Genomic DNA, 18,043 nt, shown 5'->3' on the forward strand with positions numbered 1-18,043 from the left:
AGGTTATATAGTGTTTGTTAACATTTACTTTGTTGACAAACATTGCAGTAAAACAAGTTTATATTTTGGGTTATGATTAGTACGACAGTTGAACTAAGCTCATGAGGCATTTATAAGTTATATTCTTCAAGAATCAATGGGTACATATAATTAATTTATAAGTCCAAAAATGGATGTTGGCAACTACTGATTGCCCCTTTAATGTAATGTTTTCAGGGTGTCATTTATGTGGGCTGTAAGGGTGGGTAGTCATTGTCAGACTTCGCAGGAAATCACAAGAAACTAAGGATACTCCGTTCTGAATCATGCCAATACGGACCTTCTGACGATGTGTGTTTTCATTACGCAATGATGTTATATATATAGCATACGAGTGTGAGTGTTTTTTTGTTGTTGCCTCATGTCAGTAGGCATAATACAGCTCTGATAGGTATTGGGAGAATTTAAGTTAGCAAAATCAAGTATTTCACAGTCATATTTTGATTACTAACAGTCCTAGGAAGTTAAATACAATTTATTGTCACATGCTGTCACGACTTCCGCCGAAGTCGGGTCCACTGCTCGTTCGGGCGGCGCTCGGCGGTCGGCGTCGCCGGTCTTCTAGCCATCATCGATCCACTTTTCATTTTCCATGTGTTTTGTCTTGTTTTTCCTCACACCTGGTTTCAATTCCCTCAATTACTTGTTGTGTACTTAACCCTCTGTTCCCCCCATGTCTTTGTGTGGCGCACGACGGGTTATTTTTGTGCCCATGTATCTTGTTGTTCTGGTTGCCGTTGGTTTTGCTAATAAATCTCCGGTTATCACCCAGTTCTGCTCTCCTGCGCCTGACTTCTCTGCGGCCAATTACGCACCCCGCTACACATGCTTTGTAACCAGGTGTTGACTGACAGTGACATGCTTATTTACGGACCCTTCCCAACAATGCAGAAAGAAAAAAATAGAAATAATACAAAAATAAATACACAATGTTATAGGGGGAATCACGTTTTGCCAGCAATATAATAGAGAAAATGAAACATGTATTATTCTTGCAGCATCAGTCAGCCTTGGATACAAATTGATATGGGTGGTGTTCAGTAGCATGGACTACTCAAAAATAGAACAGGACTCTATTTCAAGAAACAGCAAGGTCTCTCAACTGAGCCCGACAGATTGACATACACCATTTTAGTTTCCCACTCTCCTTTGACATGAACTCTTTATCAGCAAAGGGAAGTGTATGAATAAAGAAAGCATTGTGGATGGCAACTTCACATCTGTAAAAGCGTGACAGCAAAAAACAAATTACAGAAGGTCATCAAATAGTATTTATATAGTTCCCAAGGACTCAGGACTCTTCTGTGGATCAGTAAATACTGCAGCGTAAAGTACCAGCACCTCATTGCAAGAAATAAAACTCTGCCTGTTCATTTCCCACAGTAAGTCCATCATAAACACAATAAAAAAATGGATCATCATATCAACAACAACTGCTCCCTCCCTCCATCACTCTCTCACCAGTGGGAAGACATGGGAGATCTTGCCATCCGGGGGCAGCTTTGCTCCAAAGCCGTAGGCAGGGAACATCTTGTCACTGTCGTAGTCCTGGATGATCTCCCCCACAGCCTTCAGGGCCATTGCGTAGGCATTCATCTGGTAGGGACTCATGTAGTGCAGAGAGGTGGGCTGGGATGGGTTACCTGGAACACAGCAACAGAGCATTGGTTATTTTGTTATATATATTTTTTACCTTTATTTAGAAAGGGAAGTCATATTGAGACCCAGGTCTCGTTTTCAATTGAGCCCTACGACACAACACACAAAATAGAAAACACACACATCAAGTACAAAAAAGGCATTGGCCAAACAGGCAACGTTTCACACTATCATACTACTTGTCTTAGAATGCATGTTGAATACATTGATCTAGATAAGTGCTATGCTATTGACCTATTGACCTACAGCCACAAGGCTGTGGGTTCAATTCCATCAGCATCCACCGACAAGTAGCTACAGCATTGCAGTATCTAACGTTCATTTGATAGTAAAATATTGCCGGCAATATTTGGCCCTGCTTTCACAAATGTTAAAGTAAGATTATTTTGAACGAAGTTTGGGGAAACTAGTCCTTTAGTAGAGCCCTACGACTCGTATAAGTGATTCTGCCACACTTACCATTAGACGCTGTGAAATCGATGGCCACTGTGAAGTTGAGTTGCGTCCTGGGGAGACAATGATGAATTACATTGAATAACCCAAACTCTTACCAGACAAAAACATAATAAAGACTAAAAAGGACTGTTTGTCTGTTGAAACGATGCAAAACAATTTCAGACATGAAAGCTAGGCTGAGCGAGCCCATCAACAGCTCATCAACATTAGCCTCTAATGTTAATGGGACGTCACAAAGATTTGGCTCACCCTCCCCGGATGAAGTCTACAAACGTGTACTCTGACTCCACTTTAAAGGACAGCAGTGTGACCTTCGGGGGAGGGAGAGAGGAGGAGAAGGAGAGGGGGGAGAAATAGGGAGAGAGGGGAGAGAAACAGTGAGAGAGAGATAAAGAGGGGGGGGATATAAGGTAAGGGATATAAGCAGAAACAGGAAGAGGGCAAGTGAAAGAGAGAGAGGGAAGAGAAGGAGATGGCCAATGCAAAACCTTTAATGCATATGACATATCACATTGGCAATGAATCCCATCTATAAAACATATGATAGATGGACAATGGAAAGCTCAAGATCAAAGGTACTTACTGTCCCTGAATTGATGTATTTTTTCTTCTTGCCTTTCTTTTTATGGTTTAGAACCTGGGCAAAAAGAGGAAAAATGTGTACATTGAAAAGATGACTAGTTTGATTTCACCACATAGTTTGCTGTGTGAAAGTGTGGTATGGAAAGAAACTGACCGTAAGGAACATGTCATATTCTAAGAGATAGAGGACGGATGAAAAACAACATTCTTTTCATAGCGGGGATACCTAAGTGAAGTCGTAAGAATTGGAAAATGTGAAGCTTCAATGGGTAAATCACAAAAAATGCTCATCTCATTATTAAAGAGACAATATGTTTTCTGATGTCTTATTTGAGTAACAGCTGTGTACATGTGTACTTAAACATTAGTCAGTAAAAAATGTCCTGCATAGAGAGACAACATAATATAACCCTTATTATAAAGCATTATAAAGGCTCAAACATGCGTTAAAAAAGTAATACATTCCCAGTGAGCACAAGACGTACAATTTTTTTCCCCCAATGTCTTTTTAACAAAAAATATGTATTTTCAACTTTTTTTAAATGTCTTGTGCTCGTTGGGTTATACCTGCAGGCTGTAGCCCTTTCCCGCAGTCAAATGACCTAGTGGAATGTTATTCATATTTTTCATAATTAATGTTTTTTTTTTTTTTTTTACAGAAAATCCTGTTTCTATGCGAAACAGTTGTGTTATATTTCAGTCTTCTGTGATGTGCAGTATATGAAGTGTAATTTTGGGATGCAAACTCAACATTTAATACATTTCAACTCTCTATCTGACATCTTTTTTTAAAGCCCAGAACCAAGTGTGTGAGCTGTATACTTTAGTTTCAAAGTAGATTTGTTTAAGACCACCAAGAAGCACTCTGTGTGACCATGACTTAGTCCACTGCAATAATTTAAGTGTTACCGTTCTTTTTGATTTTTTTTTACCTCATAGACGTTGAACTGGCTCTGGCCTCTGGAGAATTCTCTGTAGCTGGTGGTGAACTCGCCAATGAAGTCATGACTGTGGGAATAGTTGCAAGAGTAACACCTGCAGCATCTGAAAGAGTAGTATACTAAAGGAAACACCAACCCCGTCCCCTCTGTACATCTAAATATCATCACCTAAAGCCAAATAGAACCTGCCCGCTATCAATCTGCGTGTGATATTTAGAGAGGAAGCCTTGTGGCCACATTAGTAGCCACCATCAGTGAAGAAGGAGAGAGGGAAAGAGGACAGAGAGATGGGGGGGGAGAGATGGAGGGAGGCAGTCAACACTCATATTCATAAACCCTCTCCCTTCTGATATTACCGCCAACCTTTTAAAGTTCCGGTCAGTGAATTATGGTTGTGTGTGCTTATGGTAGAGAGTCCCTCTCACTCCCCCTCATCCCCCCATCCCAATGTCACTGGACTAATAAGGTGATGAAGATTCCCCTCCAGAGAAAGAACGAGGGATGACATTTGAGGGAGACTTGGAGCGTCTGAGGCTGTCTGGAGATTGTAAATGAAATTAATGAGTGAAGAAACAAGGGGGAGGAGGGAAGCGAGAAGAGAGGAGAGAGAGACAATTACCTTCCATCTCTGTCCCAATCATACACGTCCACCTTGACTGTCCTGGAGAAAGGGAAGATACGAGAGAACGATGAGAATCGAAGAGAGGGTGTGTGTGTGTGTGTGTGTGTGCATGTGCATGTGCGTGCGTGTGCATGTGTGTGTGGGTTTGTGTGTGTGTGTGTGAGAGAGATAAAGTGAGAAAGAGAGAAATGAAAGATAGTATACTACAGAAGCTTGAACAACAGTAATAACACATGTGGAAATACACATGTCATATACATGTATTATACAACGGATGGGTCTAATCCTGAATGCTGATTGGTTAAAACTGCATTCCAACTAAAACTAAAGTGGATGAGTGGAACATTTCTTTTGATATTTTCTGCGGCATGACTATGGATGAATGGGAAAAAGAGATGGCTAAAACACCCAGGCATGCAGATTTTGAGGATCCTGCATTGAATGACCTAGAGAAAAGACACCACGAAAAAAACACAGTTCAGAATACAAACTGGGCTATGCGTTGCTTCGAGGGCTGGCTAGCAAAGAAGAAAAAAGTTGTTGACTTCAAAACTGTCACGAAGGAAGAGTTTAACATCCTTCTCCGACTGTTTTATGGAAATGTACGAAATGGGAAGGGGGAGCAGTACAGCATAAGTAGCTACCTGGTATTCCGTAGTGGGCTCAACCGGGTTCTAAAAGACCCACCCATCGGTGGCAGCTGGTGCCTTACGAAGGACACTGAATTTACCACCTCAAATCATGTATTTCTGGGCAACATCAAACAGCTAAGAAAGCAAGGAAAAAATATCACAAACAGCCACCCTCCCATTACCGATAAGGACATGGCCCAGCTCCAAAACTCCCAGGCTCTGAGTCCCGGTACACCAAGGGGTCTGGTCCAGAATGTGTGGTTTGACCTCCAGTTACATACAACAGACAACTAAAGCCCAACTCATTCCTCGTAAAAACAGACGAGAACGGTCTACGGTATGTTGTTCATAGCCTGTTTGTGTTATTTCCAAGTTGCACTCGTAATTAGGCTACTGGAAAACAATATTATAACAACGCATTCTCTCTCTCTCAGATACGCCACTCTCGCATATAACGAGGCCACAAAGAATTATCTGGACCCAAGGGAGACACCCGTGCCAAAACATCCAACAAACACCGGCAATATCACATAAGTCAGCTGTGGTGGATAACAAAGAGAATATATGGTTTAATTTATTAAAATCAGCTCAAATGAATGTCATGGACGGTCTTTCTTTGGTCTGAACAGTGTTCTGACAAGGGAGCACAATTTTTCTGCCAGGCAAAGTCAGGCACCATAAGCTCATTGTTATGGATGTATCCAAATAAATCTTCACTAGAAAACAGCTTAAATAAATGGAAATGCAGCTACTTTGCTGTTATTCTGTCTGCACTGTTTGACGTGACTGTAAATTAGCCGTAGATGGCTAGCTAGCAAGCAAAGGAAAATAACGTTGCCAGTCGGTATGGCAATATAACATTTAGAACGAACAACTGGGTTGCGTCTATAGATACAGAACAAAAAGAACAAACGACTGGGTCACATCTCTAGCAACCCTACATTTGTGTCGGGACTATATCTTGTGGAAGGATGAAATAGTACGAATAAATTAATCAAAATAACGTTTTTAAGGAAAATACCTCAATCATTATTTGATGATCATCTCGGGCCTAACAACGCCCGTGCCAATATATCCAACAAACACCGGCTTCTCGGGCATTATTACGTATATGTAACTACATGTTTGGGAAAGAGAAGGAGAGAGGGAGGCAAACACAGTATGTCCCTTGAGAAATGTGAAGTGATGATCAATATAAATAGCCTTACGGATTTACCCTGTAAAAATTATTTTGGGACACATACGGATTTACCCTGTAAAAATGTATTTGGGACACAAACTACATTGAATTGATTAACAATAAAATACGATTAATTGACATTTGCATTTTGCCTAAATCAGTAATATTGTGTGATTGCGTGAGGGTGTGTGTATTTGTGTGCATGTATGCATGTGTGTGTGCGTGTGTGTGTAATAACCAAAGATAAATGAAACGTTGTGGAACCTCCATGTTGGTCCCAATAACACCAGCGCTGGCCTTTGAGACAATATGGCCGACTGCTGGCATTATTCTGACCACCACAGAGCATCATGGGTACTGTAGTACATCATGCTACAGCAACATTCCATAGTCCTTAGTATTGAGCCCAGACAGTGACAAAACCACAAATCATTGGCTACTTAGTCCCACAGTCTTGCCAATGGCTCAGTTGTATGGAAGGCATAATGGGAACTCCCCCAGATGTCACACCAAACTCATTTAGCTATCAGAAAAAAACTCCCTGGTTTTACTGAATATAGAGTACCTGCTACAGTATCCGGACGTTGCTTTGACTAAAAGCTTCTGCTCAATTACCAAATGTAACAGTAGGGACAATGTACAGGAAATCTACAGAAAACCACATGAAACTTCCAAAATATACTGAACAAAAATATAAACACAACATGTAAAGTGTTGGTCCCATGTTTCATGAGCTGAAATAAAAGATCCCAGAACTTTTCCATTAGCACAAAAAGCTTATTTCTCTCAAAAGCTGTGCACATTTGTTTACATCCATGTCAGTGAGCATTTCTCCTTTGCCAAGATAATCCATCCACCTGACAGGTGGCATATCAAAAAGCTGATTAAACAGCATGATCATTACACAGGTGCACCTTGTGCTGGGGGACAATAAAAGGCCACTCTAAAATGTGCAATTTTGTCACACAACACAATGCCACATGTCTCAAGTTTTGAGGGAGCATGCAATTGGCACGCTGACTGCAGGAATGTCCACCAGAGCTGTTGCCAGAGAATTTAATGTTAATTTCTCTACCATAAGCTGTTGTTTTAGAGAATTTGGCAGTACGGCCAACTGGCCTCACAACCGTAGACCATGTGTAACCACGCCAGACCAGGACCTCCGCATCCGTCTTTTTCTCCTGCGGGATGGTCTGAGACCAGCCACATGGACATCTGATGAAACTGTGGGTTTGCACAATGTAAGAATTTCTGCACACACTGTTAGAAACCGTCTCAGGGAAGCTCGTCTGCGTGCTCGTCATCCTCACCAGGGTCTTGACCTGACTGCAGTTTGGCGTCATAACCAACTTCAGTGTGCAAATGCTCACCTTCTATGGCCACTGGCAGGCTGCAGAAGTGTGCTCTTTACGGATTAATCCCGGTTTCAACTGTACCGGGCAGATGGCAGACAGCGTGTATGGGCGAGTGGTTTGCTGACGTCAACTTTGTGAAAAGAGTGCCCCACGGTGGCAGTAGGGTTATGGTATGGGGAGGCATAAGCTACGGACAACGAACACAATTGCATTTTATCAATGGCAATTTGAATGCACAGTGACACTGTGAAGAGATCCTGAGGTCCATTGTCGTACCATTCAGCCGCCGCCATCACCGCATGTTTCAGCATGATAATGCACTGCCCCATGTTTGATTGAGTGTGTGGACAGGTGTCTTTTATACAGGTAACGAGTTCAAACAGGTGCAGTTAATACAGGTAATGAGTGGAGAACAGGAGGGCTTCTTAAAAAAAAACGAACAGGTCTGTGAGAGCTGGAATTCTTACTGGTTGGTAGGTGATCAAATACTTATGTCATGCAATAAAATGCAAATTAATTACTTAAAAATCATACAATGTGATTTTCTGGATTTTTGTTTTAGATTCCGTCTCTCACAGTTGAAGTGTACCTATGATAAAAATACAGACCTCTACATGCTTTGTAAGTAGGAAAACCTGCAAAATCGGCAGTGTATCAAATACTTGTTCTCCCCACTGTATGTGAAGGAGATGTGTCGCGCTGCATGAGGCAAATGGTCACACCAGATACTAACTTGTTTTCTGATCCATGCCTCTACCTTTTTTAAGATATCTCTGACTAACAGATGCATATCTGTATTCCCAGTCATGTGAAAGCCTAATGAATGTATTTCAGTTGACTGATTTCCTTGTATGAACTGTAACTCAGTAAAATCTTTGAAATTGTAGAATGTTGCATTAATATTTTTGTTCAGTGTAGCTCATGTGGTCATCCTTTACCCTGGGTACTAAGTGACCTTTGACCCGTTGACCTTTGATCTCTTGGCTGTCTGCGTCACTCACCTGTCATAGTCTCCGTTACAGAGGGCTCGTACAGGGATGGTGAAGGGCTGCCACGCAGGGTTCAGAGTATTCTTTACCACCTCCGTCTTATGGCAGATGGTGAACCTACGGTACACAGCACACACAAGGAGCTCTGAATACAGATACTGTACAGGGATGGAACATAGGCCTTAGAAGTATCAACCACAAATACCAAAGAAGATGGTGAACCTACGGAAATCAAATTACCCATAAGGGTGCAGTCGAATGGCCGTGGTCTGAGGGGCTTTTCCCCCTGTTCTAGTAATTGTATTTATATGGTCCCCATTTCAACACAGTACAAGCAAGGACCACTAAGTACAGGGATGAAAAGGCATAGCCCTAGAAGTATAAGCCACAAATACCAAATAAATGAAAGTCTTTGTTTTCTCCAAAATACTTGTTGTGACAGATTCATTCATTTGTGTTGAGTATTTGGATCTACATAACAGACAATGTGGGAAGTGAACTCATCTTGACACACACACACACACACGCACACGCACACACATACTCACGTTCCGTCTTCATTACTGCGGTAGAAGACCAGGAATGGGTCTGACTTGCCGAAGAAGTCTTTCTTGTCCAGCTTGTTGGCACACAGCTGCATGGTAGCAATGTCCTGAGAGAAAAGACAAGTTTCAACGTCAAAGCAAGGTGGTGGTTTTAGGTCACCATAGTGACATAAGTAATATAAATGACATATAACTAATATGTCCGTTTAAATTACATATATTGTAACTACAATGTCACTGTTAAATGACACTATTTTGAAATATTCTAATGTTGCATTTCTATATTTCTCTGACCAAGTATGTGAAAGTATGGCTCTTGTTTGGGGATGGTTAAGAGGTTGAATTATTACAACCTTTTAATAAGATAAAGAATAACTATACGAGCTTTAATGGTAAAAGTCGTTAATAAGTATGGTATGCGTATGGAGCTGCAATGCACCTCAGGGACAACACCCATAGTCATAATATTTCACAGGGAAATCGATGAGAAAGCAAAAACAACAGACTCATTTGGTTGAGCAAATATCTCCCGAGGAGGAGCAGCCCACCCATATAAATAGAACATTCACTTGAATGGGGGTTCCCGTTCTAGTAATTCTATTTCTATGAGCCCGACATCCTTTAGAAATCACACCTTTTGGAGATCTGAGCAAGGTGGCAGAATAAACACAACATGTCATCTGCCTTGCAGCATGCCCCTTCCACTGTATTTCTGTAATGAACGATATAATGAACTATGTTCTCCATGTCTTAGAGCAACGGTCTGCAACCTTTTCTAGCATGACAGCTACTTACATTTTTTTGGCAGAAAACAGTGCACTAATTTCTCTTTTACACTAAGGACCTGCAAGCTTTTCTAGCATAAGAGCTCAAATTAAACATGTCTCGAGCGAATCTTTTTTTCTAGCTTTTCTAGCTTTCAAATCGGCACCATCTTCTCTTCTCCCCTGCGAGAATGTGCCTATTTGAAAGCTAGAAAAAAGAAGTAGCTCGAGACATGTTTAATTTTAGCTCTCATGCTAGAAAAGATTGCAGGTCCTTAGCGTAAAATAAAAGTTTGTGCACGGTCTTCTGCCAATATACCTGGTCAAATAATGGTTAATAAACAACTCTATGGTGGGGGGGCTATAAAATATGTGATTTCATATTTTCCCAAATAATGTTCTCAGTTTTATTTGTCAATTTTTGTGTGTGTGTGTGGGGTGGAGAGATAGAGACAGACAGAGACAGGGAGAGGGAAACAGCAAGAGAGAGACAGAAAGAGACAGAGAGAGGGATAGAGACAGAGAGAGAGAAAGAGAGAGAGAGAGAGGGACAGAAAGAGACAGAGACAGGGAGACAGCAAGAGAGAGAGAGAGAGAGAGGGACGGACAGAGAGAGGGTGAGTATATTAACGGAACAGAGAGATAGAGATACAATTATTCATACCTCTGAGGGGGATTGTCAATGTCGTTATTCACAGATCGGATGCATATTTATTTTAATATTGTAGTCTTCATTTCTCTGTCAGAATGATAATTTTTCAATGTCTGCGTCCCAAATGGCACCCTACTCCCTGCCTTGCAAAAGTATTCATCCCCCTTGGAGTTTTTCCTATTTTGTTGCATTACAACCTGTAATTTAAATAGATTTTTGGGGGGACTTCATGTAATGGTGTCACGCCCTGACCTTAGTTTTCTATGTTTTCTGTATTATTTTAGTCAGGTCAGGGTGTGACGAGGGTGGGTATGCTTGTTTTTGTCTTGTCTAGGGTTTTTGTAAGTCTAGGTAATTGTAGGTCTATGGTGACCTGAATTGGTTCCCAATCAGAAACAGCTGTTTATCGTTGTCTCTGATTGGGGATCCTATTTAGGTTGCCATTTTCCATTTTGGTTTGATGGGTTCTTGTCTATGTGTAGTTGCCTGTTCAGCACTCTTTGGTATAGCTTCAAGGTTCGTTTAGTTATTTTGTTCATTTTGTTCAGTGTTCATTCTTTAAAAGTAGAATGTACGCTTAACACGCTGCGCCTTGGTCTCCTCCCTACGACGGCCGTGACAAATGGACATACACAAAATAGTCCAAATTGGTGAAGTGACATAAAAAAATTACTTGTTTAAAAAAACATAAAACGGAAAGTGGTGCGGGCATATGTATTCACACCCTTTCCTATGAAGCCCCTGAATAAGATCTGGTACAACCAATTACCTTCAGAAGTCACACAATTAGTTAAATAAAGTCCATCCATGTGCAATCTAAGTGTCACATGATCTCAGTATATATACACCTGTTCTGAAAGGCCCCAGAGTCTGCAACACCACTAAGCAAGGGGCACAACCAAGCAAGCAGCACCATGAAGACCAAGTAACTCTCCAAACAAAGTTGTGGAGAAGTACAGATCAGGGTTGGTTAATAAAAAAATATCAGAAACTTTGAACATCCCACGGAGCACAATTAAATCCATTATTAAAAAATGGAAAGAATATGGCACCGCAACAAACCTGCCAAGAGAGGGTCGCCCACCAAAACTCATGGACCAGGCAAGGAGGGCATTAATCAGATAGACAACAAAGAGACCAACGATAACCCTGAAGGAGCTGTAAAGCTCCACAGCGGAGATTGGAGTATCTGTCCATAGGACCAATTTAAGCCATACACTACACAGAGCTGGGTTTTACAGAAGAGTGGCCAGATAAAAGCCATTGCTTAACTTTTTAGGGATAGGGGGCAGCATTTTCACTTTGGATGAATAGCGTGCCCAAATTGAACTGCCTCCTACTCTGTCGCAGATGCTAATATATGCATATTATTATTACTATTGGATAGAAAACACTCTGACGTTTCTAAAACTGTTTGAATTATGTCTGTGAGTATAACATAACTCATATGGCAGGCAAACTTCCAAACAGGAAGTGGAAATTCTGAGGCTGTTGTTTTTTCTACTCATCGCCTATTCAAATTGCCTTCCACTAGATGTCAACAGTCGGTAGAACGTTGAATGAAGTTTATACTGTGATGTTGGACCGGATGGGAGGTGTTTCAGTCAGTGGTTTGGCAGATTGCCAGTTCCTGGTCAAGCGCATTCCTCATGATATCGCCTTGCTATAACTTTTACAGACACGAAGGAATGCTCCGGTTGGAACGTTATTGGATATATATGATAACAACATCCTGAAGATTGATTATCTACTTAGTTTGACAAGTTTATTCGACCTGTGATATAACTTTTTGAAGTTTTCGTCCGACGTTATGCGTCACTTGCACAAGCGTTTGGATATGTGTACTAAACGTGCTAGCAAAAGTAGCTATTTGGACAAAAATAATTGACATTATCAAACAAAACAACAATTTATTGTCGAACTGGGATTCCTGGGAATGCATTTTGATGAAGATAATCAAAGGTAAGGGAATATTTATGATGTAATTTCGTATTTCTGTTGACTCCAACATGGCGGAGAAATGTTATTTATATTTGAGCACAGTCTCAGATTATTGCATGGTATGCTTTTTCCGTTAAGTTTTTTTGAAATCTGACACAGCGGTTGCATTAAGAACAAGTGTATCTTTAATTATATGTAAAACATGTATCTTTCATCAAAGTGTATGATGAGTATACCTGTTATTTGACGTGGCTCTGCAATTCCTCCGGATATTTTGGAGGCATTTCTGAACATGCGCCAATGTAAACTAAGATTTTGGATATAAATATGCACATTATCGAACAAAAAATACATGTATTGTGTAACATGATGTCCTATGAATGTCATCTGATGAAGATCATCAAAGGTTAGTGATTAATTTTATCTCTATTTCTGTGACTCCTATCTTTGGCTGGGAAAATGGCTGTGTGTTTTTTGAACTTGGTGGTGATCTAACATAATCATATGTTGTGTTTTCGCTGTAAAGCATTTTTTAAATTGGACATGATGGGTAGATTAACAAGATGTTTATCTTTCATTTGCTGTATTGACTTGTTAATGTGTGAAAGTTACATATTTCCAAAAAATATTTTTGAATTTCCCGCGCTGCCTTTTCAGCGGAATGTTGTGGGGGGGTTCCGCTGGCGGAATGTGGTTCCTAGAAAGGTTAAAGAAAAAAATAAGCAAACACGTTTGGTGTTTGCCAAAAGGCATGTGGGAGACTCCCCAAACATATGGAAGAAGGTACTCTGGTCAGATGAGACTAAAATGTAGCTTTTTGTCCATCAAGGAAAACGCTATGTCTGGTGAAAACCCAACACCTCTCATCACCCCGAGAATACCATCCCCACAGTGAAGCATGGTGGTGGCAGCATCATGCTGTGGGGATGTTTCATCGGCAGGGACTGGGGAACTGGTCAGAATTGAAGGAATGATGGATGGCGCTAAATACGGGGAAATTATTGAGGGAAACCTGTTTCAGTCTTTCAGAGATTTGAGACTGGAACGGAGGTTCACCTTCCAGCATGACAATGACCCTAAGCATACTGCTAAAGCAACTTGAGTGGTTTAAGGGGAAACATTTAAATGTCTTGGAATGGCCTAGTCAAAGGCCAGACCTCATTCCAATTGAGAATCTGTGGTATGATACTGCTGTACACCAGCAGAACCCATCCAACTTGAAGGAGCTGGAGTAGTTTTGCCTTGAAGAATGGGCAGTGGCTAGATGTGCCAAGCTTATAGAGACATACCCCAAGAGACTTGCAGCTGTAATTGCTGAAAAAGGTGGCTCTACAAAGTATTGACATTGGGGGGGTGAATAGTTATCCACGCTCAAGTTTTTTGTTGTTGTCTTATTTCTTGTTTGCTTCACAATAAAAAATATGTTGCATCTTCAAAGTGGTAGGCATGTTGTGTAAATCAAATGATACAAACCCCCCAAAAAATCTATTTTAATTCCAGGTTGTAAGGCAACAAAATAGGAAAAATGCCAAGCGGGGTGAATACTTTCCCAAGCCACTGTAGTGCACTACTTTTGCCCAGGGCCCATTGTGCTCTCAAAAGTAGTCAAAAGTATTGCGGGAACAAGATGTAATTTGGGACACAGCCACTCTTTTATATTCCCTGTTTTTAGTTATTTATTTTTACCCATTTTTCTCCACAATTCCGTGATATACTATTGGTAGTTACAGTCTTGTCCCATCACTGCAACTCCCGTACGGACTCGGGAGAGGCGAAGGTCGAGAGCCATGCGTCCTCCGAAACATGACCCTGCCATGCCACACTACTTCTTGACACACTGCTCGCTTAACCCGGGAGCCAGCCGCACCAATGTGTCGGAGGAAACACCGTACAACTGGCGCCATGTCAGCGTGCATGCGCCCGGCCCGCTACAGTTGCTAGAGCGAGAAGGGACAAGGACATCTCGGCCGGCCAAACCCTCCCCTAACCCAGACGACGCTGGGCCAATTGTGCACCGCCTCATCGGTCTCCTGGTCGTGGCTGGCTGCGACACAGCCCGGGATCAAACCCGGGTCTGTAGTGATGCTTCAAGCACTGCAATGTATATTCCCTATGTTGAATGGATGAGAATATGTGTGTGTGTGTGTTGTGTGTGATACTGACCCTGCAGTTACTCAGTTCCTCAGCGGTGAATATGATGTTCCCACACTTTTTCCCTGGGATCCCACTAGAGAGAGAAAGAAAAAGAAAAAACTCAGAATGATAAGTACTTAGGGTCCTTTGTCAGTATTTTGTGTACATAATTTGCTTTTAAATTCTGAATTAATTATTAGTGTGCCTCTTTGTATGCATTCATGTGAACATTGCATGGAAGGTCAAGACCTTGAGTGAAACAGACACACATACGCATGCATGCAAACACACATGCATGAACACACACACACACACACACACACACACACACACACACACACACACACACACACACACACACACACACACACACACACACACACACACACACACACACACACACACACATTCCTCATGTTGACAGATAGAGGTCTAGAGGTCAGTCCTGATAGCTTTACTAACTTGCCTTCAGACTCCAAATCAACAGGTCTGAGAACAGTCCATCACTTCACATTAGCACTCCACACATTGAAACCAGTGGCATAGGACTGACTTTAGATCAGATGTTGGGATGACAAAATACTTTTTCATAGAAACAGACAGTTCAGGGAGACTATTCTTCACCTCCACACTTTTTCTACTTTCCAAATGGCACCATATTCCCTTTATAGTTCACTACATTTGACCACAGCCATTTGAGCACATAAATAGGGAATAGGGTGTAATTTGGAACGCATCACATAGATGATGAGTCGTTTTCACCAGGGGACACATTACCATTCAATCCAAGCAAACAAATTTATTTTAGGGCCGATTGGAGTGTCTATCAAATTATGTATGAGGCGATCAGGGTAATTGAATTGGAATTAGATTTAAAAATGGAGGCAAGACGGACTGATGTTAAGAGGGGAATACCTATTTAGGGGAGGGCTTTTTATTTTTGGGTACCACTATCAATACATTTGCTGTGAGTGATGCTTTCAGAATAGCTTAAATAAATGTGTATCAATGCTAGAGAGAGGAAAAAAGCATTATGGTTCTCTTCCCAAGAAGAAGATTGATAGAAGCAAAAACCAGATGAACATTTCAGGTTAATTATTATTCACAGGTTGATTCTTATAAGAGAATTACAGATGGTCAAATCCAGCATGTCATACAGTGATTTATTCCATCTAGTAGACATTGCACTAAGGCTGGTAATCGTGGCTATAGGATGATTAACATTCTTGCTGTGAGTTTTAAGGGTGTAATCATAAACACCCATGCCACATACACACACCCTGAAGTGCTCACGACAGCCTGAGGTGGTATGTGCACCGGTGACAATTTACTCCACACACACACACACACACACACACACACACACACACACACACACACACACACACACACACAGACACAGACACACACGTCGGGTTGACAGCCTCTTCACAAGGCTGTTTACAATGCTTACAATGCATTTTGAACCTTTACCCCAGCATTCCACTCCTCTACGCCACTGTGACAGCCTGATTACTTCACAAGGGCACACACAGAGCTTGTTGCTGTCAGAAAAGACACCCGGGTGGCGCAGTGGTCTAGGGCACTGCATCGCAGCGCTAGCTGTGCCACCAGAGAATCTGGGTTCGCGCCCAGGCTCTGTCACAGCCGGCTGCGACTCCTGTGGCGGGCCGGGCGCAGTGCACGCTAACCAAGGTCGCCAGGTGCACGGTGTTTCCTCCGACACATTGGTGCGGCTGGCTTGAGGGTTGGATGCGCGCTGTGTTAAGAAGCAGTGCGGCTTGGTTGGGTTGTGTTTCGGAGGACACATGGCTTTCGACCTTCGTCTCTCCCGAGCCCGTACGGGAGTTGTAGCGATGAGACAAGATAGTAATTACTAACAATTGGATACCACGAATTTGGGGAGAAAACGGGGGTACATTTTTTTTATTATTAAAGAATTAAAAAAAAGAAAAGACACCCTAATACCCTCAGTTCTGGTAAACACACACGTACGCACGTACACGCACAAACACAGAGACACTCAGACACACACAGAGACAGGCACGTGCACAGATAGGAGTCTAACTGTGCCGAGCAAATGCCCCTTTGCCCCCCCACTCGCCAAGTGCACTTTTGGGTGGTGATATAGTTTTATGGTGGCTGTTAAAAGCCAAGCTGCAGCATCAACTAACTATAGACGATGGAATGATTTCTGACGGAGACATGTTTAGCAGATAGGCGTGAGGGGGGAAAAAAGCATGTACAACTTCCTCCAGATCAGAGACTGAAATAAAATACTTTACTTATTTATTAGATTATAAAAGCAGGACTGGGCAACCTTCTTTACATGCAGCTCAAGGTTTAGGTCAGGGTCAAAGAAGACGCCAAAGTTTCTGTCCGTAGGCTTTACATTGGTGAACAAATGACCAAGGTTATTTACATCAGGGTTCTAAAGGGTGGGGGTGAAAAAAAACAACCTCTGACTCATCCCTTCTTCAGTTCTGAACCCACTGCCCGCAAGTTGTTGGGACATCTTCAAGTTTGCGACCGGAAGATAAATCACAATAAGAAAAAAAAAATCTAACTAGCTAGCTAGCAGATTTACATAAATCATCAACATCAATGATCAGCTGATAGCCCACCCTCTTTTCCCGATGTCAATCATGCCTTTAGGAGGCACTGTAATTGTAAGCAACTAGCTTGCTTACAATTTGTGATGAATGTGTTGTTGCAGAAATAAATAGACCCTTTTTTCCTTTTGGGCTCTGGTCAAAAGTAGTGCACTATATAAGAAATAGCATGCCATTTTGGACATTTCCACGCAAAATGGTACCCTATTCCCAATCTAGTGCACTACTGTTGAATTTCAAGTGCACTACTTTACAAGGAGAAGTCGTGCACTATATAGGCCAGGGGATATGGTGCCATTTCAGATGCAGCCACAGTGGCTATGTCCCAACTCTCCATTCCTCTCGCGAAGTGTGCACTTGCACACTCCCTGTCATTATTTAAAAACATTGGCTGGAGGGATTTTCCATCATTACAAGTGAACATTTCTGGAAAAGGGAGGAGAATCAGGACATAGCCACTCTCTTGCCCCGGGCCCAATTCACACATTACCTGGAACACAGGCGCTACAGGCTGGATGGTGTTATTCCACTGGGCACTTGAAAAATAAAGGAGACTTAATAATAATAATAATAACTTGATAACTGCAATAATTGAATAACCTAATAACCAACGTTTCGACAGACAAGCTGTCTTCATCAGGGTATAATGAAGACAGCTTGTCTGTCGAAATGTTGGTTATTAGGTTATTCAATTATTGCAGTTATACACTCCTAGAGTGTGCGGCTCCTTTCTTTTTAAGGTGTTCTACTCCGCTAGCCAGCATCTCGCCTAAACAGATGTGCGTTTCTTTCGCCTCCAGATTCCAATGGGCACAACCCGTCATTTCAACGTGGACAACTGGGTAATATTTTGTTGATAGGTTGATCAATGAGATTACAACCAATATTCACCCACTCAAAAAGACAGCCAAAACTTAGTTGAATTTCCAATGTGTTGTCAC

The 18,043-nt window shown here is 41.8% G+C and overlaps 1 protein-coding gene across 1 annotated transcript in view; it reads right to left on the bottom strand.

Annotated features, from left to right (window-relative positions):
* Positions 1-18,043, bottom strand: part of LOC139564976 (copine-9-like) — a 186,969-nt gene that overhangs the window by 36,164 nt on the left and 132,762 nt on the right. The window contains exons 7-15 of the mRNA XM_071384933.1: positions 14,521-14,584; positions 9,004-9,107; positions 8,468-8,572; positions 4,297-4,338; positions 3,669-3,744; positions 2,738-2,791; positions 2,404-2,465; positions 2,158-2,204; positions 1,501-1,682 (exon numbers count right to left, since the gene is read on the bottom strand). Coding sequence (XP_071241034.1) covers positions 1,501-1,682; positions 2,158-2,204; positions 2,404-2,465; positions 2,738-2,791; positions 3,669-3,744; positions 4,297-4,338; positions 8,468-8,572; positions 9,004-9,107; positions 14,521-14,584 — 736 coding nt within the window. The remainder of the gene's footprint in view (positions 1-1,500; positions 1,683-2,157; positions 2,205-2,403; positions 2,466-2,737; positions 2,792-3,668; positions 3,745-4,296; positions 4,339-8,467; positions 8,573-9,003; positions 9,108-14,520; positions 14,585-18,043) is intronic.

This window comes from Salvelinus alpinus, chromosome 2 (genome assembly GCF_045679555.1).
Source record: "Salvelinus alpinus chromosome 2, SLU_Salpinus.1, whole genome shotgun sequence".
Taxonomy (NCBI): Eukaryota; Metazoa; Chordata; class Actinopteri; order Salmoniformes; family Salmonidae; genus Salvelinus; species Salvelinus alpinus.